The sequence below is a fragment of the Phaenicophaeus curvirostris genome, chromosome 29 (assembly GCF_032191515.1).
Source record: "Phaenicophaeus curvirostris isolate KB17595 chromosome 29, BPBGC_Pcur_1.0, whole genome shotgun sequence".
In the NCBI taxonomy this organism is placed as follows: domain Eukaryota; kingdom Metazoa; phylum Chordata; class Aves; order Cuculiformes; family Cuculidae; genus Phaenicophaeus; species Phaenicophaeus curvirostris.
In genome coordinates, this window is record NC_091420.1 from 2,979,450 (window position 1) to 3,002,981 (window position 23,532).

The following is a 23,532-nucleotide window of genomic DNA, read 5'->3' on the forward strand; positions in this document are numbered from 1 at the left end:
ACGCTGCAATCCCCCTCTCCACACAACCAGCAACCCAAGGAAGAGCCTGGCTGTTAGGGGACAGGCGTCTCTGCGCCATCCTCACCTCTCCTTGTGGTCTCTGACCTCCTGCTTGGCTTCGTTGGCGTCCGGCACGCCGGCGGCGTCGCTGTTCTTCTCTCCTTCCGCCAGGTTGGGTTTCGGCTCCTCCTTGGGGGCTTCTTCGTTGTCTACTTTCTTCTCCCCTTCCTGCCCCTCGGCTTCCTTGGTGTGTTTGGGGGAGTCCTGGGCACGGGGAGCTTGGCTCAGCCCAGCCCTGGACCCCCCCTCATCCCTATTTCTGATGCCACAGAATCATAGAATAACCAGGTTGGAAGAGACTCAACGGATCATCGAGTCCAACCATTCCCATCAATCACTAACCCATGTCCCTCAGCACCTCGTCCACCCGGCCCTTAAACCCCTTGAGGCCATTCCCTCTCGTCCTGTCCCCTGGCCCTTGGGAGAAGAGCCCAGCTCCCTCCTCTCCACAACCTCCTCTCAGGGAGTTGCAGAGAGCAATGAGGTCTCCCCTCAGCCTCCTCTTCTCCAGGCTAAACCCCCCCAGCTCTCTCAGCCGCTCCTCTTCTTCTCCAGCCCCCTCCCCAGCTTCGTTGCTCTTCTCTGGACTCGCTCCAGAGCCTCAACATCCTTCTTGTGGGGAGAGGCCCAGAACTGTCCTCCTACCTCCAAAGCATCTTCCGCTTTCCTCTTGATCCCGGCTTTCTCGTTCTTCTCCTTGGACTGCTCGTCGATCACCAGCTTCCCCTCCTCGTCGCTGCTGCCCTCCGCGTTGCCCTTCTTCTCCCCGTCACCCTCCGGCTCCCGCTCCGGCTCGGTGTCCCCAGGACAGGTCTTCTTCTGGGTGGGCTGGAAGGGACACAAAGAACTCACAGAGGGGGACGCGAGAAGAGAAAACGAGGAGAAGGAAACATCTTGGGGGAGAACACAAGGTGCCAGGATCCCCCACAGCTCACGACTCACCTGGTAGCCGGAGGCTTTGACAGTGGGGTTGTTCTCGATCTCCCACAAACCTTCGCTGAATCCTTTCCGTTTGTTTGGTTTCCCGAACTTCTCCTTGCATTCCTCGTAGGGGAAGAGATCTTTGGGCCCCAGGAACGCCCTGCTCGGAATTGAGGGGAAGCGGTGAAGTCTGGCAGCCCGGAGAGGGGGGCTTCCCTGTCCCCACAGCCCCGGGGCCACCAGCAGCGCTGCCCCACCGAGGGATTGATCCCTTAGCCCTGAATCCCACGTGTCCCAGAGCTTCACTCACGTTTCATGGGTCCCGAAGAAGAAGACTTGGTATTTATTGGAGGGGGATTTGACTGCAGCTTCTGGCATCTCGTCAATCTGTGGGACATCAAGGATGGGATGAGAATTAGGGGTGAGGGGGCAGAGCCCTGGCTCCCCCTGGACACTAGGATGTCACCCACCGGCTGCGACACAGACGCATCGAGGGAGGAAAACGTTATTCCTTGGGAATTTGGGAATTCACCTGCTGGCCAACATCACCGCGGGCAATAACAGAGGTTAATAAAGAAGGGGCTGCACCCATGGGTCAGCGTGGCTCCCCTTCTCCCTCCCAGCCGAGGAGCGGCCACCGTAAGCTCCTGTCTAGACTGGCTCAGACATATTTAGCTCAGCAAATTCGTGCGGGTGGCACCGGTGAAGCCAGAGGCTCCGCGTCGGAGCACGGGGATCGCGGAGGGGAAAGCCAGGAAGAACCAGGGTGCCCGGGATCACTGGACACAGCGACGAAGACCACGAGGGTCCGTGAGCAGCCGGTGCCTGGAGCTCGCTGGCAGGTGCCGCTTCGCCGAGCGCGAATATTCCCGAGGCGCCAAGTGGGAATAGAGCGAAAGCGACTCCGGCTGCTTTTTATAGCGTCTAAAAATAACATTCCCCCCCAGCTCCAGGCAGCCATAAATTCCTGGAGAAAGCCTCCAAGGAGCCGACGAGGATGATGCGGGCGGGGGTCTCAGCGCCAGCAGCCACGGTGTTGGGTCTCGTTCCCAACGTGCTGCTGACTCACGGCACGACCTTTGCCAAGTGGCTGCTCCCTCCGGATCGCCGAGCCTCAGTTTCCCCAGCCGGCCAGGCCAGCACGGAGCCGGGACGCCAGCAGCAGGGCTGCCGCGTGGGTTTTTTGTCCCCTCTTTTCTTTCAGCTCATCCCTGATCCATCCCAAACGCAATTCTCAAGGGCCAACCTGGCTAAGAGTTTCTCCCAGTTTCATTCCCGGAGCTGGGAATACCGTGAGGCTTCGTTTCCCAACAGCCAGGAAGCCAACAGTGATGGGTTGGGATGGGATGGGATGGGATTGGGATGGGATGGTGGCAAGGGGCTCCACACAGGCACCTGGGACATCACTGTGATGTCCCATGCGTGCTTCCCGCTCCTGGAGAGCAGGATGGGATGCACGTCCACGCCATCTCCACTGCCCCAGCGTGGTTTGGAGCCTCCAGGTCATCCTCCTGCCTCCTCCTTCCCACATCTAAAAGGTGTTTTGGGCTCGGTGACGTGCACTCACCCAGTGCTCAGGAATCCAAACACCGGGTTGGAAAAGACCTCTTGGATCATCGAGTCCAACCATTCACCAACCAGCACCTCATCTACCCATCTTCTAAATATTTCCACGGATGGGGACTCAACCACCTCCCTGTGCAACCTGCCCTGAAGCCTCCGCTGCCCCATCCAGCCTCCCTGGCTGCACGGAGGGATTTTGGGAGCAGGGATGGAGCAGTGGGGATGATTCCTGGTGGTGCAAAGCTCAGCTTCACCCTCACACCGGTCACCGTGCCCTGGTGGGACCCCTGCCCGAGCTGCCACCACCGCAGCAGCCGGGAACAGCGGCTCCGTCCCTACTCGGAGGAGAAAATGAGTCAGAGGGGCGAGTGGCCAGGCTGGAGCTGCCATCCGGAGGCTTCTCCACAAGCCACGTTGCTCCCAGAATGATGCAGCAAAGGTCCTGCCAGGCCTGGAGCTCCCCCAGGAGAGGACCCGACCCTTTGAGCCCCTCAGGACCCTGGTGTCGTTCCCCCCAGCTGCTTTTCAAACCTCCTTCCTTAAGGGAAGGCGGCAGGGACGGGAATGCTGCCCATCCCTATCCCGTTCCAGGAATCATCCTTGGCCAAGGATGAGGGATGGGCAGTGGTGGGCTCAGAAAGCTCCCATCGACCCCACGGCTGAGCCCCACGGAGCCACATCCAGCCCCCAAAACGTTCTCCACCAGCTCCTTATCTCCTCCAGCCCTGGAGAAGAGGCTCTATCGGCGGGGGCAGGCGGGGAAGCGGGGCCGATACGGGGCGAGACGCCCCCGTGGGGACCCCGATAGCGCGGGGAGGAGCTGGGGGTGGGAGAGCAGCGGCTCACGGCGGGTTGGAAACCTCTCATCCCCCTGGTGATCCCTCCAAAGCGAGGAGCAACCCGCCTGCCAAGCCACCCCAGCTGATTGTCCCACGTCTGTTTGTCCATCCCGGTGTTTGTCCATCCTTTGGAAAGGTGCTGGAGGGGTTGCGGGGGGGGAAGGAAGTTAAAAGGTTGTGGTGATGGGTTTAAGCACACACGTGCCCCTCTAAAACCACACCAGCATCACCAGCCTGGCCTTGCCTGGAGAACTAGAGAACATGAGGCTTGGAGGGGTCCAAAACCAAGAAGCTGGGACATTCCCACCCCCCCCGCCCAGGAGGGAAAGCTCTGGAGCGTGGCATGGAGAGCCCAGCGTGGACTCTGTCCCCAACCTCTGCACTTGACCTTTGCAACAAGTCCTGGGAGCAAAGCAAGGCTGGGATCAGCCTGGTCGGAGTCAGCCCCGGGAGCAACCCATCCCCTGCCTCAGTTTCCCCATTGCTGGACGAAAGCAGGGAGTCACGAGTTGGGGGTCAGGAAGGGGGGATTAATCTACATGGGTTCTATCCATAGAATCACTAAGTTGGAAAAGACCTCTTAGATCATCGAGTCCAACCATTCCTATCTGCCACGGTGATCTCCTCATAGCATCTCCTGTATGAGGACACGCTGAGAGAGTTGGGGTTCTTCAGCCTGGAGAAGAGAAGACTCCAGGGAGACCTTAAAGCAGCTTCCAGGATGGAAAGGGGCTCCAGGAAAGCTGGGGAGAGACTTCTTCCAAGGGCCTGGAGGGATAGGATGAGGGGGAACGGCTTTAAATTGGAAGGGGAAGACTTAGAGTAGATATTAGGAAGAAGTTCTTCACAATGAGGGTGGGGAGCCCAGGTTGCCCATCCAGTTCCATCTCCTGGATCACCTCACACTGCATCAGGGGCTCCAAGCCCCATCCAACCTGGCCTTGAACCCCTCCAGGGATGGAGCAGCCACCACTGCAACCTGGGCCAGGACCTCTTGATCCTCATCATGAAGAATTTCATCCTAACGTCCCATCTAAATCTTCCCTCTTCCAATTTAAAGCCGTTCCCCCTCACCCTATCCCTCCATACCCTTAGAAGAAGTCCCTCCCCAGCTTTCCTGGAGCCTCTTTCAGCACTGGAAGCTGCTCTAAGGTCTCCTCAGAGCCTTCTCTTCTCCAGGATAAGCACCCCCTTATCCCAGACGCACCCCATCCCTTCATTCCTTCCCTCACCATTTCCTCCTTCTCCAACCACACCTGGTTGGAAACAAATATCCCTGCTGGGTAGCATTTCGTCACGGTTAATCACGGGCAAACCCTACCTGCTGCACCCCAGCCCGCCACGGGATTAGTCACCGGTGGGAGGGCAGCACCCCAAAAAATCCCTCTGCCCACCCCGGGGCTTGGGAAGGGCCCCCCGATATCCAAAATCCCAGTTTGCCGAGGTGGGAACCAGCTCTGACCAAGGAGATGCTGGTGGGGCAACCACCAAGCCCCAACCTGGCTTCATCCCTGTCCTCCTAATCCCACCCCAGGGGGAATTTGGGGGGTACAGGGGCAGTTTGGAGGGGATTTGGGGGTGTACAGGGCATTTTGGGGGGGAAATGGGTTTTTGGGGGGGATTTTTGGGGGAATGGTGGCATTTTGGAGGGGATTTTGGGGTCTACAAGAGCGTTTTGGGGTGGAAATGTGTAATTTGGGGGGATTTTTGGGCATACAGGGGCATTTTGGAGGGGATTTTGGGGGTACAGGGGAATTTTGGAGGGGAAATGTCTAATTTGGGAGGATTTTGGGGGGTACAGGGGCATTTTGGGGGAGGAAATGTTTTTTTGGGGGGATTTTGGGGGGAACAGGAGCATTTTGGGGGGATTTTTGGGGGTACAGGGGCATTTTGGGGGAGGGAATGTTTTTTTGGGGGGCATTTTTGAGGGAATGGAATTTGGGGGGGGGAAATGGGTAATGTGGGGGGAGATTTTTAAAGGTACAAAGGGATTTGGGGGGATTTTTGGGGGAACAGCAGGATTTTTAGAGGGACGGGGATTGTCTGGGGGGATATTTTAGAAAATAAGGGATTTTGAAGGGAACAGGTTTTTTGGGGGGGAACAGAGGAGATATTTTGGGGAACAGGGAGGTTATTTAGGGGAACGGGGAACATTTTGGGGAGAAACAAGGCATTTTTTTCTTGGATGGGGGATTTTTGGGGAATGGGGGGATTTTTAGGGAAGGGGGGATTTTGCAGGGGGAGCAGGGGAGAGTTTTTGGGCAAACAGGAGGATTTTTTTGGGGGGATGGGGGATTTTTTGGGGAAAAAGGGGATTTTTGGGGAATGGGGTAATTTTTGGGGGGGAATAGGGGAGACTTTTTGGATGAACAGGGGGATTTTTGGGGTGAACAGGGGGATATTTTGGGGGGCAACAGGGGACTTCAGGGTTAACATGGGGATTTTTGGGGAATGGGGGATGTTTAGGAGGAAACTGGAAAATTTTTGGATGAACAGGGGGATATTTTAGGGGTAACAAGGCACTTTGGGTTGAACAGGGGGATTTTGGGGTGACCAGGGGGATATTTTGGGGGGTAACAGAGGGATATTTTGGGGGGTAACAGAGGGATATTTTGGGAAATGGGGGATTTTTTGGGGGGACTGGAAAGTTTTGGGGTGAACAGGGGGACATTTTAGGGATAACAGGGCACTTTGGGTTGAACGGGGGGATTTTGGGGTGAACAGGGGAAGATTTTGGGGTGACCAGGGGGAGATTTTTTTTGGGGGGGGGGACAGGGGAGCCTTTTTGGGTGACCAGGGGGATTTTGGGGGGATATTTTGAGGGGATTTTGGGGGGAATGGGGAGCTTTGGGGTGACCAGGGGGATCCTGGTAGGACAAGAAGAGGGATTTGGGGTAAACGCGGGGGATTTTGGGGTAAAGGCAGAGGATTTTGGGGTAGATGAGGGGGATTTTGGGGTAGACGAGGGGGATTTTGGGGTAGACGAGGGGGATTTGAGGGGGATATTTTTGGGGGGGATGCTCTGGGGGGGCTGAAGCGAAGGGAAGCGGGTGTCGGCGGCAGCGGGCGTCGGGCTCTGGCTCCTCCTCGCCAAAGCCGCTTTTCAACGGCGCGTTGGGCGGCCGGTGCCAAATCCGAACTGCTCCCAACCCCCCTTTCCTCGGCCTCCCCGCCAGAACCCTACAAACCAAACAAAAGTTATTCAAACCCAACGAGGGGAGGGGAGGCAGCGAGAGGAGGCGTAGAAAGTGGAAGACGGGGGGATCCACCACCTTGAAGGCCCCCGTTTGAGCCATTTTCGAAGCCCAATTTGAGTTGGAGTCGGGGTTTCCGGACAGTCCAGCTCCCTGCGTGGCATTAAGGGGATAAAATAAAGGGGGGGGGCAGTGGGAGAAGGTGGGGGGGACACTGCAAAGCAATATTTAAGTGCCTCATGAACTGAATTAAAACACCCAGTGGCGTATTCTGGAGCTTCCCAAGGATCAGGCCCCATGGCGGATCAAGGCCTGACATGGCTGAGGTTCTTTATACAAGGGGAAAGGGGGGGGTTATGGTGTTGAACCCCCCCCCAAGATGCTCAGGGATGTCCCCCCAACATCCAAACAAGCAGGGATGATGCCGTGGGAGCAAAGGGAGGGATGATGGGGGGGTCCAGCACCCTGTTTGGACACCCCCCCCCCCCTCCATTCCATTCCCCACATGTCGTACGTGTGACCCCCCCCATGTCCTAAGTCCTCAGGGATTATATTGATTTTTCAAAGCCAAACACACACCCCTCTGGCTAGAAAAAAGGGGGGGGGACACACACATGCTTGGGGTCCCACTGGGAAAGCCAGGCTGGGAGTTAGGGGGGGTGGCCCCCCCCCCCCCCCATTTCAAATATCCCCTAAATCAGTGGAAAAACAGAGCAACAAGCTTTGCAAAGTGGCCCTAAAGGAGCAGGGAGGTGGAATGGGGGGGTCCCTATGGGAATGGGGACCCTACAGGGGTAAGGGGGGGTCACCCCATAAAGGGGGGGGTCTGTGCTCCAGTGCAGGATGCAGCCTGGCTCCCAGTTTCATCCCATTATTACACTGGAATGAGTTGGGGGGAACTCTTGTCCCCCCCTTAAACCAACAGCCCCTCTGGGGGGGTGGAAAGGGGGTGTCCCCCCCCCCCTATTCCCACGTGGTAGGACAACCCCCCCCCCCCAAGCTTCTCCCCATCAACCAACAGCACAAAAGCACCTTCCAACCCCTCCAATCCTTCCAAAACCCAACAAAATCACCCCAAAACCCTTCCCAGCGGTTATAAATCAATCCCAACTTTGCCCCCCTGCTTCTACCACCTTATATAAGGTGCTGGGGAAGTCAAATCCAGCCCCAAATTGGCACCCCCCCCACCCCTTTCCCCTTCTTCTCTGCGTTATGCAACGGGGATTAGGGGTTTGGGGGGGTCCCCATTGCTTCCTTTTTATTCCCACCCCCCCCAACCCCCTTTTTAAGGTTTTCTTACCCTTGCAGGCCAGTGTGGGTATCCTTTCATCTTGGCAAAAACCAAATCCCCGCATTTATATTCCTTCTGCCGGTTGGACCGGGACATTTTTTCTTTTTTTTTTTGCTGGTGGCTCCTCCTGGGAGCAAGAGGGGGGGGTGGGAAAAAAAAAAGGGGGGGTAGGAAAAAAAAAAAAGGGGGTAGGGGGGTTAAGGATGAAGTTTTGCAAGCAAAACCCCACGAGGTAAGGCTGGGGAAAAAAAAAAAAAAAGAGAAAAAATAATAATAATAAGAATAAGAAGGAAGGTGATGCGGGGAGAGGGGGGGGAAGCTGGTGGTGCCCCCAGGGGTGGCTGGGGGGGTGTCCCCCGGTGTTAGGAGAGGCTGGGCTCGTTGGGCCCCTGCCCCATGCGGTTGTTTGTGTTTGAAATTCAATTGCTCCCTCCCTCTGCCGCCCCCCTTCCTCCTCCTCCTCCTCCTCCTCCTCCTCCTCCGGCCGGTGGATGCGCTCGGAAACTCAGCAGCTCTGCCTGCCCACCCCCCCCTCCCCTTCCTCCATCCTTTGGTCCCTCGCCTTCCTCCTCCCCAAAGAGGGGGGAAAAACACCTAAAAGAGAGGAAAAATAAAAATAAGAGGGGGTGGGGTGGGGTAGGAGGGCGGCTTGGGGTGTAAAAGCAGGGTGAGAGGGTGCAAAATCGGTGTAAAGGCAATAAAGGCTGCAGAAGTAGCGTGAAAGCTGGGGGAAAGTGTGCAAAAAGCAGGGTAAAAAGTGTAAAAGCAGTGGAAAAAGAGGGAGAAAGCAGGGTAAAAACAGAAAGCAGGGTAAGAACAGTGCAAACGCAGGATAAACCCAGTGCAAGAAGTGTAAAGCCAGTGCAAAATGGGGCAAAAGCAGCGTGAAACCAGTGCAAAACTAGGTAAAAGCAATGCAAAGCCAGTGCACACTGCAAAAGCAGTCTGAAACCAGTGCAAAATTGAGAAACCAGTGCAAAACTGTGCAAAACCAGTGCAAAACTGTGCAAAACCGGTGCAAATTTGTGCGAAACCAGCGCAAAACTGTGTGAAATCAGCACGAAACTGTACAAAGCCAGTGCAAAACCAGCGCAAAACTGTGCAAAACCAGTAAAAACCTGCAAAGCCAGTGTCAACCTTGTACAAAACTGTGTAAAACCAGTGTGAAACTGTGCAAACCCCGTGCAAGACTGTGCAAAACCTGAATTCGCTTGCAAGAGCAGAACCTCCAGCGTGACCTAGCAGTGGGGATTCCAGGGCTGGACTCTTCCTTCCATTCCCTTTGTGCTTTCCTTGGCTTAATTTCTCCTAACGAGCTGCAAAATAACACAAATAAATAAGCAGAGGAGGCACAGCAGGGCTCTGCTGCCCAGGGGTGAGAGCCAGGCTGAAGGAACCTCCAGTTTAAACACAAAAGAAGGACAAAGGGCAAGGAAAATAAGGATTTCTCCCTCTTTCTGGGCAGAGAGAGTCATAGAATAGTTTGCGTTGGAAGGGAACTTAAAGATCATCAGTTCCAACCCCCCTGGCATGGGCAGGGACACCTCCCACTGGATCAGGGGCTCCAAGCCCCATCCAACCTGGCCTTGAACCCCTCCAGGGATGGGGCAGCCACCCCTGCTCTGAGCAACCTGGGCCAGGGCCTCCCCACCCTCATGGGGAAGAAATTTTTCCTTTTATGAAGCCTAAATCTGCCCCTCTCCAGTTTATCCCCATTCCCCCTCATCCTATCACAACAAGCCTTTGGGAACAGCCCCTCCCCAGCTTTCTTGTAGCCCCTTCAAGTACTGGGAGGTCGCTCCAAGATATCTTTCTCCAGGCTGAACAACCCCAACTCTCTCAGCCTGTCCTCACACGGGAGGTTCTCCAGCCCTCGCATCATCCTTGTAGCCTCCTCTGGACCCGCTCCAACAGCTCCATCTCCTTCTTCTGCTGAGGATTCCAGAACTGGACACAATCCTCCAGACGAGGTCTCACCAGAGAGGAGCAGAGGGGACAATCCCCTCCCTCCCTGCTGTTCACGCTTCTCTTGATGCAGCCCAGGACACGGGTGGTTTCCGGGCTGCGAGCGCACGTTGCCGGCTCAGGTCGAGCTTCTCATCGACCAGCACCCCAAGTCCTTCTCCTCAGAGCTGCTCCCATCACATCATCCTCCATCGTGTACTGAAACCAGGGACTGACCTGACCCAGGGGTAGGACCTTGCCCTTGGCCTGGTTGAACCTCCTGAGGTTCTCCCAGCCCCACTTCTCCAGCCCATCCAGGTCCCTCTGGATGCCCCCCGGTCCTTCCACTGTGCCAACTGCCCCCTCAGCTTGGTGTCACCTTTAAACTTGCTGAGGGTGCCCTCAATCTCGCTGTCTAGATCATCCATGAAGACATTAAACAGCTTTGGTCCCAGTATGGACCCCTGAGGGACATCACTTGTCACCGATCTCCATCTGGACTTTGAGCCGCTGACCGCTACTCTTTGAATACAACCTGCAAGGGGTTTCTGTGCTACCACATCTGTGGGCAGATGGGACCTTCTACGAGCCAAACCAGCCCCACGGCTGAGGAACAGCCTCCTCCTCTCTGTCCTCGTACCGGTATCGGTCAGCTTCACGATAAAGAAAGGGGAAAAACATCCCTTTGAGCGTCACAACGACTGAAAACCTCACTTATTTTTCCCTTTTGCTTCCCGAGACCTCAATCCCTACTTTTAATACTCATCAATCCTTCACAGCGGGGTTGGAAGGGTGGGACAGGTCACAGAAGCTGCATTTTGTACCAATCAAGGGCTCACATGGCAGGAGACGCTTCTCTTTTCTCTTGATTTTCTTTTATTTATTTATTTACTTCACAACAGCTCGGTGGATTCCTTCCTCGGGCTTGGATGTGGTTTAGTGGCAGGTAGGAACGGTTGGACTCGGTGATCTAAGAGATCTTTTCCAACCTAGTGATTCTGTGATGAGTCTACGAAGGGAAGGGGATGGTTGGCAGAGACGGAAGAAGGAGAAAAGGCAGAAGAAGGCTGACATGGATGGATGAGGAGAAAAGGAAGGGGATGGTTGGCAGGGATGGAACAAGGAGGAAGGGAAGGGGATGGCTGGCAAGGAGGAACAAGGAGAAAAGGAAGAGGAAGGTTAGCATCGATGGACACGGAGAAAAGGAAGGGGATGTCTGGCAGGGATGGAACAAGGAGAAAAGAAGGAAATGGTTGGTAAGGATGGAACAAGGAGGAAAGGAAGAGGAAGGTTAGCATGGATGGAGCAAGAGAAAAGGAAGGGGATGGCTGGCGGGCATGGAACAAGAAGGAAGAAGGAGGAAGGCTGGTACAGATGGACAAGGAGAAAAGGAAGGGGAAGGTTAGCATGGATGGACAAGGAGAAAAGGAAGAGGAAGGTTAGCATGGATGGACAAGAAGAAAAGTAAGGGGATCGCTGGCAAGGAGGAACAAGGAGGAACAAGGAGGAACAAGGAGGAAGGCTTGATGGATGGACAAGGAGAAAAGGAAGAGGAAGGCTTGCACTCATGGACAAGGAGAAAAGGAAGAGGAAGGCTTGCACTCATGGACAAGGAGAAAAGAGAATAGTTGGCAGGGATGGAACAAGGAGGAACAAGGAGAAAAGGAAGAGGAAGGTTAGCATGGATGGGCAAGGAGGAAAGGAAGGGGCAGGCTGGCAGGGATGGACAAGGAGAAGAGGAAGAGGAAGGCTAACGTGGATGGACAAGGAGAAGAGGAAGGGGCAGGCTGGCAGGAGCTGCTCCCGGGCAGTGACACAGCAGCCCGAGGGCTCTCCGGGAGCTGTAGTTTCGCTCCATCTCTGCGTTTGGCGATTAACTAAACGGGCTTGGCGAGTGGGGCGGGGAGAGAGCCCGGGGAGAGCCGGGAGATGCAGTCCAGCCCGTGGGTTCCTGGCACCATGGAGCCTGGGGGAGGCTCCCTGCTGTCCTTCCAGCTTTTTCCCCGCAGGAAGGAATTAGGAGGTGATCTTCAAGGTCCCTTCCAGCCCAAATCATTCTAAGGAATCACCCCGAGAAGGAGGCACCGAGCCAGCCCGAACCAGAGAAGAGTTTGGTTGGAAAAAGAGCTTTGAGATCATCGAGTCCAACCATCCCTGTCCATCACTGAACCATCCCTGAGCACCTCATCCACCCGGCTTTTGAACCTCATCCAGGGATGGGGACTCCACCACCTCCCTGGCAGCCGTTCCAGTGCCCAAAAACCCCTGCAGGGAATAAATTTTCCATAATATCCAATCTAAACCTCACCTGGCACAACTTGAGGCTGTTTCATCCCATCACTTGTTACTGGGGACATGAGACCAACACCCAACTCGCTCCAACCTCCTTTCCAGGAGCTGCAGAGAGCGATGAGGTCTCCTCCAGCCTCCTCTTCTCCAGACTAAGCAGCCCCAGGTCCCTCACTGCTCCCACAACCCCTGTTCTCCAGCCCCTTCCCAGCTCCGTTCCCTTCTCTGAACACACTCCACCCCCTCAAGGTCCTTCTTGGAGTGAGGAGCCTAAAACTGAACCCAGGATTTGAGGTGCTGAGTCCAGGGACACAATCCTATTCCTACTCCTGCTGGCCACCCTGTGGCTGATCCAAGCCAGGATGCTGGTGGCCTTCTTGGCCACCTGGGCCACTTCTGGCTCACGTTCATCCACTGTTGATGAACACCCACAGATCCTTTCCCACCAGCAGCTTTCCAGCCGCTCTTCCCCAAGCCTGGAGCTGTACGGGGTTGTTGTCACCCACGTGGAGAACCTAACACTTGGCCTTGTTGAACCCCATTCCGTTGGCCTTGGCCATCGCTCCAGCCTGGCCAGATCCCTCTGCAGATCCTTCCTGCCCTCCATCCATGGATCCAGCTTCTCCAGATCCCTCTGCAGATCCTCCCTGCCAGGTGGCCATGTGGACTACACGAACCTCATGAGGTTCAAACAGGCCAAGAGCAAGGTCCTGCACCTGAGTCAGGACAATCCATGTTTTCAATACAGGCTGGGGGATGTTGTGGTTGGGAACGGCCCTGAGGAGAAGGATTTGAGGTGCTGGTGGATGAGAAGCTCCACATGAGCTGACAACGTGCGCTCACAGTTGAGAAACCAACCGTGTCCTGGGCTGCGTCCAGAGCAGTGGGAGCAGCAGGGAGGGAGGGGATTGTCCCCTCTGCTCCTCTGTGGTGGGACCCCACTTGGAGCCCTGGGTCCAGCTCTGGAGTCCTCAGCACAGGGAGGAGCTGGAGCTGTGGGAGCGAGGCCAGAGGAGGCCACGGAGATGATCCGAGGGCTGGAGAACCTCCTGTGTGAGGCCAGGCTGGGAGAGTTGGGGTTGTTCAGCCTGGAGAAGGCTCCAGGGAAACCTGAGAGCAGCTTCCAGTGCTGAAAGGGGCTCCAGGAAAGCTGGGGAGGGGCTCTGGATCAGGGAGGGCAGGGAGAGGATAATGATGAGCGGTTTCGAGCTGGAAGAGGGGAGATTGAGATGAGATCTTGGGGAGAAACATTTTGCTATGAGGGTGGGGAGGCCCTGGCCCAGGTTGCCCAGAGCAGGGGTGGCTGCCCCTGTTCAAGGGCAGGTTGGATGGGGCTTGGAGCCCCTGATGCTGTGGGAGGTGTCCCTGCCCATGGCAGGGGGGGACTGGATGGCTTTAAGGCCTCTTCCAACCCAACCCACCCCCACTCCATGATTTCCCATGGTGCTCCGCGGCACCCTGGAAGCTCTGCTCCCGGCCTACGCTTCCTCCTCCCCGCTCGAACTACATTTCCCGTGCTGCCTCGCGGCGCGCCGCGCCGGGAGCCGCGCGCAGCCGTGGCGCGGGGCACGCCGGGAGTTGTAGTCCCGCGGCGCCCAGACGCAGCGCAGGGGAGCGCGGGGTGGGGAGGCTGCGCTGCCGGCAGCCATTATCTCCGAGCTCGTCTGAACGGGCGCTGGGTCGCTTCGCCGGCCTTTTCCCAGCCGGGTTGCGCGGAGGTGGGGCTGCCATGGCGCCCTAGCCTCGCCCCCGCCCTCCCCTCCCTCCCCGCGGCGCTCGCTGGAGGCGCGGCCCGGCGCGGCCTAGGCGGGAGGGCGGATCCCCGGCCTCGCGTAGCGGCCCCTGCCCGCCCGGGGCCGCCCTCGCCGGGGGGCCATGTCCCTAGTGGCCTACGCCAGCAGCGAGGAGGAGAGCGATGCGGAGGAGGCCGCGGGTGAAGAAGAAGAGGAGGAAGAGGAGGAGGAAGAGGAAGAAGAAGAGGAGGAGGCCGCCGCTTCGCCTCCTGCCGCCGAACAGCAGCAACCCCCGCCCTCGGGGCTTTTCGCTTCCCTGCCTCCCCCCAAAGCTCCCGCTGGGCCCGCGCTGGGCAGCGGTTTCCCCCTTCTCCCGCCTCCCCCGCCTTTCCATATGGGCCCCCCGCCTGGCATGAGGGGCTTCGGCACCCCCGCAGCGGGGAGTGGGGAGCAGCCCAGGCTGGGGGGGCTCCTCCTGCCTCCCCCGAGAAACGCTGCCGCCACCACCACCACCGCCTCTCCCCTCAATCTGCCCCCTCCTGTCTCGGCTTCAGCTTCTCCGCCCGGCGCTGGGGTGGATTTGAGCCTCCCCAAGCCAAAGAAGAGGACGGAGCCGGTGCGGATCACGGTACCCGAGCTGCACAAGGGAGATGTGAGTATGAAACCAACCACCAGCTCTGCTAGGGGAGCGTGAAATCCTCTCTTGGAGCAATCCCCAGCGTGGATTTGTTTGCCCACAAAGCACAGCGTCTCTTTTCCTCCCTCTCTCCCACCATAACAGAGCGAGCTACCAAACCCTCTCCTTGTGGCATCTCTGGGGAGATTTGTCCCTGCTGCCAACCCTAATCCTAAAGCGCTTTGCAGAATTAAACTGGTGTGGAAACCTTAATTTTAATCCTAATACACCAAACCCCAGATTAGCTGCACCTTTATTTATTACTGAAGTTAATGAGTTGATGATGTGGAGCCTTGCGTGGCGGCATCTCAAAAAAACTCTTATAGATCCCGGTGTCCTCCAGACCTTTAGGAAATCATTTCCCTCTTAACTTGGGCTTTTAGTGTTTGCAGTGCCCTGTGCTTTATGGGGCTCCTGAGCGCTGACTCCTGACAACCCCGTGGTAGGAGCAGGGAAGGATGGGTCCCTGCCTCCCCTTTCTCTTTCTTGGCTGCCCCTATTGATCAGTTTTGCTTCTGTTCCCTCTGGGATGGCGCTGGCATCGTCTGGAGGTGACGATCACGTGGCTGTGGCTGGACTCGGTGCCTCTGTTTGTAGGAAGAGCTGAACTTCAAAGCTTAGGCTCATTCCCGCAGGAACAGGTGGCTCGAAGAGGAGGTTTGACTCTATGGATTTATAAACAGCATCAATTAATAGCAGGTTGCCCGCGTGTCAGACCTGGAGGAGCTGGGATGAAGTCCTTGCATCCCGCTTTGCTGAGAGAGCTTGTGAGAAGATGTGGGTTCCCTCTTCATCCCTGAACCGCGCTGCTGCTTGCTGATAACCAGCCTGGAGTGGCGAATTGCAGAGCCTGAGCTGCTTGTGCCTCAGCTCCGAACACACCAGGCAGCGGGATGCCTGGCTTAGGCAAAGGGATGTGGGATATCTCGTTCCCTCCTATCTCTTTCTTGCTTCCTCTCCTTCCAGCAGCGCTTTGGAACCGGCACGAGCAAGTGTTGGGGCTCTTTGCTTCCTTGCTGGTTCTACAGACCCTGAAATAAGCTCAAGCGAGAGGAGTTTTATTCCTCCTGCTCTGTTTTCCAGCATGTTGGCCTTGAACATATTGCAGGTCATCAGTGTCAAGCAAGCGGGTGAACATCGAGGGCATCAAAAGCACCTTAAACCCAGAGCTCGTTGAAGTGGTTCCCAGTCAGGATTCTCGGACCCCTCCTTCTCCTTAAAATCCCTCCCATCCCTTTGCTTTAGCTCCTCTCTCCTAAATGCAACAGGCAGGATTTATTGGCAGCTCTTGCTTTGATTTTATTTATGCTCGGTCTTTGAATTTGTCCCCTTTTATAATTTAGGTAGCAGACCTCGTTTCCTGTAATCTTTAAAGTGCTCTGTGAAGCTATAAACCAATAAAAACGTTAAAGGGCCTTTTCTCATGCCAGAGGCGATCAGACTCTCTGCTCCAAGTTTTAAATGGATCTTTAACAGCTCTAAAATTATTGGGAACAATTCCCTGTTCATCCCTGCAGTGACTTCTCACACCCTTGCTCCGTGTGGGTTTGTTTCCCCCTCTATTAATGTTGTTGTCTGGCTCTTTTGAAAAGAGTGTGGTGACCTCATGCCCCGCAGCTTTGGGGTTATTAGGGTTTTTAGGGTTATTTTCCTGTCATTTATTATAGAATCATGGCATACTTAAGGTTCGAAGAGACCTCTCGGCTCATCCGGTCCAACCACTAGCCCAGCCCCATCGTGCTGACCAGACCATGGCCCTAAGTGCTACATCTACACGTGTTTTGAGCCCCTCCAGGGATGGAGACTCCCCCTCTGCCCCGAGCAGCCTCTGCTGGGGCCTCATCGCTCTCTCAGTAAAGATATTTTTCCCCATATCCAATCTAAATCTCCCCTGGCACAACTTGAGGCTGTTTCTTCTCATCCAATTCCTTGGGAGCAGAGCCCGACCCCTGCCTGGCTCCAGCCTCCTTTCCCGTGAACCGTGGAGAGCGATGAGGTTGCCCCTCAGCCTTCTTTTCTCCAGACTAAGCAGCCCCAGGTCCCTCAGCTGCTCCCAGACCCCCTGTTCTCCAGCCGCCTCCCAGCTCCGTTCCCTTCTCCAGCCCCTCAAGGTCTTTCTTGGAGTGAAGGACCCAAAACTGAACCCAGGATTCGAGGTGCAGCCTCACCAGCACCCCATGGCTGATCCAAGCCAGGATGCTGGTGGCCTTCTTGGCTACCTGGGCCACTGCTGGCTCATGTTAAGCGTATAATTTACCTGGGTCCTCGATCCAGGCTGTCCAGATCCCTGAAATACTAAACATATTTGAGCTGTTGGCTCTGTAAATGCTCATTTGTGGCAGGAGCCAACTGTGTAGAACCTGAGTTTCTCTTCCCGCCCTCTTGGCATTAAAAAAACACCTTGAAATTTGGAATTTGGGGCTAATAAACCCTTATTTTTTTTCCTGTAAGTTGCACAAATGAGCTCGAGTTGGAGCTTGGCTGCGCATGGATTGATCTTAAAGGATTTTTACAATGCTGACTTGTTTGCAAAGCTCCACGTTGAGAATGCCACTTATTTTTCCGCCTCTGCCCAGGCCGCGGCAGCCCCAGCTCTTTCTAAATTTAGTGGCAAGCGCTGTGGTCCCGTTTGCTCTGTGAACAGTTTATTTATCTCTCGGAGTAGTAACCAGGACAGGCTTTTATCTCTCTGTGCCCTGACACAGATGCATCAGCAAGACTGTGAAAAGAGCTCGACCACATCCCGCTGTTGCTTTTCAGCTCGGCTCTGGGCAGATTATCATAGAATCATTTGGTTAGAAAAGGCCTTTGAGTCCAACCCTCCCTGTCCTCTGTTGAACCGTCTCTGAGCTCCCAGCTGCTCTTCCCCAAGCCTGAAACGTTGCAGGAGTTTGTTGTGACCCAAGTGCAGGACTCACCCCTTGGTCACAGCCCGTGGATTCATTATAAACCCAGGTCAGCGTTACTGGGATTCTTTGCTTTGCTTTTAGTATCTCAGGTTGTGCTAAGCTCTGTTTTTCTTTCTCAGTCAGATTCAGAGGAAGACGAACCAGCAAAGAAGAAAACCTCGCTCCAGGTAAGTCCCTGGGATGTTGAATTAAACAAGTTCACTGGAGAGAAATGTTTGACTGTGACAGATCCTGGACTTCCTCGGGTGTAAATCAGATGCAGATTAGCGCCTGGCTCTTGGTGTGTGAAGTTCCTGAAGTCCCTTGGGGTGTCAAGTCCCTCTTTTGGGTAGTTTTGTCAGTTTAAATCTTGGGAAAATAGGCTTTAATGTGCGAAGCTGGCAGATATTTGCAAGTATTGCATTTCCCTGAAAAGTCCCAGTGGCCTTTTGTGCAAGAGAGCCCTGCGGTGCGTTCGAAGCAGCAAACGATTGCGCTGAGTGATGGGAAACCCATTAACGTTGTTGGCATCGGAGGAGACAGCTGGCAGGGAGTCAGGAGAATGAAATAGCCTCACTCATTTCTCTTCTTTCTCTGAACCACTTGCCCTGCATGAAACCCACCAGGGACGCGGCGAGGGCTCCGGTTTATCCGCTTTGCTTCCTCAACCCAAAAACTTGACAGTGAAAGAGACCAATCGGTTACTTTTGCCCCACGCGTTCTCGAGGAAAGCGGGAGAAAACGCCTCCGACTCCAAGCCCGCTAAGGCCCCGACCTCTTCCTCCACCACAAAACCTCTGTCCAAGCCGGCCGTGCCCACCACTCCCTCTCCGTCTGCGATCAAAGCCGCTGCCAAGAGCGCTGCGCTGCAGGTAACCAAGCAGATCACGCAGGAAGAAGACGACAGCGATGAAGACGTGGAGCCGGAGAACTACTTCTCCTTGTCCGACAGGAGCGAGCCCAGCGTGGCGGGGGCCGAGGCCTACGTGTACCCCGACACGGCCCTGTCGGAGGAGCCGCCGCCCGGGACGGAGCCGGAGCCCCAGTTCCAGGACGCTGCTGCCAATGCCCCTCTGGAATTCAAAACTGGGGCGAGTTTCAGTGGGGCGCAGCACAGCTGGGCCCCAAAACCCAGAGAAGACTACGGCAGCCAGCCCTACGGCCAGTTCCCTGCCTACGGCGAGGCCGGCGGAGCTGGCGCTTATTATCAGGTGGGATCACAGGGGAGAGATGAAGCTCTGGAAAAGGATCTGGGATGCAGGGTTCCAGATTAGCTGTGGGAATCTAAGCCATTTCATAGAATCGTAGAATCACCAGGTTGGAAGAGACCCACGGGATCATCGAGTCCAACCATTCCATCAATCACTAACCCATGTCCCTCAGCACCTCGTCCACCCGGCCCTTAAACCCCTCCAGGGAAGGAGACTCAACCCCCTCCCTGGGCAGCCTCGGACACTGCCCAATCACCCTTGCTGTGAAAAATTTCTTCCTAATGTCCAGCCTGACCCTCCCCTGGTGGAGCTTGAGGCCATTCCCTCTCATCCTGTCCCTTGGGAGAAGAGCCCAGCTCCCTCCTCTCCACAACCTCCTCTCAGGGAGTTGCAGAGAGCAATGAGGTCTCCCCTCGGCCTCCTCTTCTCCAGGCTAAACCCCCCCAGCTCTCTCAGCCGTTGGAGCTACCTGGGACAAGGAGCAGGGCTCCACAGCACTTAGCACCATGGAATTCCACTGGCGTGAGAGCCAGAGATGCTTTTTGCTGGATAAATATTTAATAGCTGCACTCACTTTAAAAAGTCCCTGTGCAGCTGCCCCTGTTATCATCAGAATAGAATCGGGGCTGGTGGCTGAAGCCAGGTTGTTTCTAGTAATTCAACAAAATATTTGTTGTTGAGGGCCTCAAAAAAACCCTCTGTACTCTTTCGTAGTGCCAGAGTAACGAGGTGTGATTAGTGATGGCTTGGCTTGGTCTTGGGAGGAGGAACACGCACAGCATCTTGTGCTCCTGGGAGGCTGGGGGAGTCCTTCTGGGTGATGGGGCGAGGAACACGATTCCATGCTCCGTCCTGGGGCTTGTGCATGTGGATGCTCCTGGATCTTGCTCTGCTCTTGTGACAAGCTGGTTTTCCTTTCTCTTGCAGGATTATTACAGCGGTGGGTACTACCCGGAGATGGAACCAGCCCAGGCGCCGCCGCCGGAGACCAGCACCGACTCCTCTTTCATAGACGACGAAGCGGTTGGCACTTTATTCTCTTTCCCGCTGGGGAGGTTGTGGTTAAGCTCTGCTAGAACGCAGGACACGCTCGGCAGCCGTGGTTCTGCCTCACCGGCACGACCCACAGAGCTGGACTGGGTCGTTCTGACACTGCGGTGTCTGTTGGGCTGCTGCCTCAGTGGGTTTTCCTTGTTTTATAAGTAAGAGATGTTATAAGTAGGAGATTTTATTTCTACCGAGGTTCTGAGGGGCATCCAGGACAGACAAGGTGCTCGGAGTGAAGCTGTTTGCTGAGCTGCTGCTCAGATACCTTCACGGTACATCCTCTAGCTCAGCGGTGAATTCCCTGCTTATTTCCAATGCTCCAAAACCAGCTTAAAAACCCCCTTTCTCATTATTGATCTGATCCAGAAGCTGCCAGGCGCGTTAGCTGAGCTGGTCGGTGCTGCAGAAGGCAGTAGCCTGTCTGGTGCTTGCTTCTTCAAGGGGTTTCTTGGCTTTGGAGGTGGATTTGTGTAACTGGAGGTGGATTTGTGTAACTGGAGGTGGATGCATTAGCAGCAAAACCTCAGGTGCTTCCCTAGCACTTAGAACAAGACACCTAGAGCCCAAGCATCAACTTAGCAAGACTGAAAGCAAGAGCTAATGCTATTTCCCATGTAGCAAAATGAGATTATAACCTTCGTGGTAAGAAGTTTTAAGATATTCTGCTGTGTAGCAAAGCAGAATTCTCCTAAAGGGAAAAAAGTCCTGCCTGGAAAAGTGTTTGATGTGGCTTGTCCCGTGCTCAGGGAGTTGAGGCTCAGACCCCATCTACTTCTCCTTGTTCCATGTGTGTGAAAGGCGTGTGTAACGCTGGTTGTTTCTTTTCTCTTTCCAGTTCAAACGTCTGCAAGGCAAGCGGAATCGAGGGAGGGAAGAGATCAACTTTGTGGATATCAAAGGTGACGATCAGCTGAGCGGAGCCCAGCAGTGGCTCACCAAATCCTTAACAGAGGAGAAGACCGTGAAGTCGTTCAGCAAGGTATGAGCACAAAGAGAGGAATTCTGGCTGGGATTTCAGAGCCTTCTGTTCCGTTTCAGCCACAGCCGGAGTTTTCTTAGACGCTGTGCTGCCACCAGGGTGGGGGACAGGGACCCTCGTCTTGTGTTTTGTTGCCCAGAGCAGGGGTGGCTGCCCCATCCCTGGAGGGGTTCAAGGCCAGGTTGGATGGGGCTTGGAGCCCCTGATGCAGTGGGAGGTGTCCCTGCCCATGGCAGGAGTGGGACTGGATGGGTTTGAGGTCCCTTCCATCCCAACCCATTCCATGATTCTGTGAAATGCTTCTTGAAATGGCTTTGTGCAAGCTCTTGTCTTGTTTTGCTCTCTGGGTCAGAAACTTTCTAGGCTTAATTCTTCCCCTGATTTTGCTTTCTAGAAAAAAGGAGATCAACCCACGGGACAGCAAAGGAGAAAACACCAGATCACGTACCTGATCCATCAGGTGAGTGGCTCCCCTCTAGCATGGAAACAATCCATGCAAGGCTTCGTTTTTGGCAGGAGGAATGGAGCTCTTAGAGCTGCTTTTCCAGCAGCGAGGACTGCGAGTTGTCCCTAAAAGTACCCCTCCCCACAAGAAGGATGTTGAGGCTCTGGAGCGAGTCCAGAGAAGAGCAACGAAGCTGGGGAGGGGGCTGGAGAAGAAGAGGAGCGGCTGAGAGAGCTGGGGGGGTTTAGCCTGGAGAAGAGGAGGCTGAGGGGAGACCTCATTGCTCTCTGCAACTCCCTGAGAGGAGGTTGTGGAGAGGAGGGAGCTGGGCTCTTCTCCCAAGGGCCAGGGGACAGGACGAGAGGGAATGGCCTCAAGCTCCACCAGGGGAGGGTCAGGCTGGACAGCAGGACAAAATATTTCTTGGAAAGGGTCATTGGGCACTGGAACAGGGAGGGGGTTGAGTCCCCTTCCCTGGAGGGGTTTAAGGGCCGGGTGGACGAGGTGCTGAGGGACATGGGTTAGTGATTGCTGGGAATGGTTGGACTCGATGATCCGGTGGGTCTTTTCCAACCTGGTGATTCTATGATTCTATGATTCCTCTTCTTATTCCGCTGTGGTGCGGTAAGTAGGCGGCTGCGAGCCCGTCCCGTGAACGAAGCCGCGTTTCAGCATGAATGAAATGCCCGTGCATCCCCATTAATTCAGGCCTCTGTCAAGATAATTGTGCTGCCTCCCATAACGAGGCTTCTGGCTGCGGCGCTCTGTAATCCCCCGGCAGCGGGAGGGAGAGCGACTGCTGAGTCAGGGAGCAGCCTCGCTGATGTTAATCCTCTCCCGTTTCTGCAGGCCAAGGAGAGAGAACTGGAACTGAAAAACACATGGTCTGAAAACAAGCTCAGCCGACGTCAGACTCAAGCCAAATATGGATTCTAGCGCTTCCGTCCTGCTTTTTGGCTGTTGTCCCAGGTGACCTGTGGTGTCGGACTCCTGGAGGCCGTGTGGAACGCACGCTGCTTGGCGGGTGGGAGGATTTCATGCTCTCCTGCCTGGATGGAGGAAGGTTTCACGCAAGCCGATCCTGAAGCTCCACCTGTAATCTCTCCCCTCCCTCCTTATAAACGTGGAAGGTTCAGGTCGGGTCTGATTTATACGACTGACGGGCGTGAGGGACCCTGCCTGCTGCCAGGTTGGGAGCTTTTGTCCTGTAGCCACAGGGCCTTCTCCTCCCTCCATCGCCGTAGCCACTGGAACCTTAGGCAGAGTCTCAATAAGCTCCCACTTCCCTTTTTCTCCCTTCTTGGATGCGCTGTGCATTGACAGTTTAGTTTTTCTTCCTAAAAGTCAGTGAGTTTCAAGAGCAAGCCTGGCTTTTTTTCTTGTTTTTTTCATTCGAGATGTCCTCACGGCTGCTTATTCCTGTCCAAGTGACTCCAGTCCTCTCCTGCGAAGGATTTTGGTATCGTTTTTTTTTGTTGACGTGTGGCTAAGTCAGTGTTTTTATTCTCAGCTCCACCAGCCCGCGTGTCTGGAACCGCGTTTGAAGGGAGGAAACTCCTTTACAGGTCGGAGCTTGCCCTAGGAGTGAAAACGCCTCGAGTTGGAGGGCACAAAAAGCAGCGAGGATCTCTCTCGCCCGGCTCGAGAGGGCGTTTGGATAAACCCCGTGGCTGTATGTATGGTTTTTTCTCCCCTTTCTTTCCTCCTCCCCCTCTCCAAGCCCTCCAGCGTGGTCTCGGGCTGCTCCAAACTTGTTCAACTGGGTGTTTTCAGCGTCGCACGCAGCGATGTGGCTGACGGGAGCTCCTCGAGCGCAGCAGCCGTGTTTCCTCACAGCAGAGACAGAGGAAAGCTGCCAACTGTACATGATAATGTTTTGGTTTTTTGGTTTTTTTTGGTTTTTTTTCCAGCTTGTTTGTATCAATCCTGTTTTGATTAAGTGTTAACTTTACCCTCCTGGCTGGGAAGAGGAAACTGCGTCCAGCCTTAACTTTCAAAAATGAAATCTTTTTTTTTTTAAGGTATCAGGTCTAGGCAATCCGACTGCAAATCATGTGCAGCCTCGCTGGCCACGTCCACCAATCTGTAGCCAAATCTCTGTGGCCTGTCTTGAGTTTGTTGTTCACCAAAGCGCGTGATGCCGAAGGGAACAGAGAAGCTGATCTGGTTATTTAACTTACATTCCCACCAACTAAGGGTTATATTTGTCATAACCGCAACTAAAAACAGCTAATAATTGTTATTCTATTTAGGAAAACTCCACGAGGTTGGTTTTCTTCCATGTTACCTGTTGAAAACAAGGCAACAAACTCCCAGGAATGAAGTCTTTTCTTAGCATATTTTGAAAGAATATGATTTCTAGTTTAGCTTCCCTGGATGTTTTAGTACTTCGCAGAGCCCATTTTGAGTATTTGAATGACCAGAATAAAGTTACTGTTGAGTAATTTATTCA

General features: G+C 54.9%; 2 protein-coding genes across 6 annotated transcripts in view; one reads left to right on the forward strand and one right to left on the reverse strand.

Annotated features, from left to right (window-relative positions):
- HDGF (heparin binding growth factor) overlaps nt 1–23,532 on the reverse strand; it is a 114,264-nt gene that overhangs the window by 248 nt on the left and 90,484 nt on the right. Inside the window, exons 1-6 of one of the 5 annotated variants that reach the window (XM_069878856.1) lie at nt 12,465–12,468; nt 7,878–7,969; nt 1,292–1,368; nt 1,003–1,141; nt 706–888; nt 86–264 (exon numbers count right to left, since the gene is read on the reverse strand). In XM_069878856.1, the coding sequence (XP_069734957.1) occupies nt 86–264; nt 706–888; nt 1,003–1,141; nt 1,292–1,368; nt 7,878–7,964 (665 nt within the window). In that variant the 5' untranslated portion in view covers nt 7,965–7,969; nt 12,465–12,468. Of the gene's footprint in view, nt 1–85; nt 265–705; nt 889–1,002; nt 1,142–1,291; nt 1,369–1,451; nt 1,566–1,780; nt 1,934–7,877; nt 8,284–12,464; nt 12,469–23,532 lie in introns of those variants that run through there. The other 4 variants (XM_069878857.1, XM_069878855.1, XM_069878854.1 and 1 more) reach the window with 4 other exon arrangements.
- Nucleotides 13,727–23,528, forward strand: PRCC (proline rich mitotic checkpoint control factor). The gene is made up of 7 exons (XM_069878781.1): nt 13,727–14,486; nt 17,539–17,586; nt 18,025–18,609; nt 19,537–19,632; nt 20,492–20,635; nt 21,030–21,095; nt 21,930–23,528. The coding sequence occupies exons 1-7, from the start codon at nt 13,977–13,979 to the stop codon at nt 22,014–22,016; spliced, it is 1,536 nt and encodes a 511-aa protein (XP_069734882.1). The 5' UTR covers nt 13,727–13,976; the 3' UTR covers nt 22,017–23,528.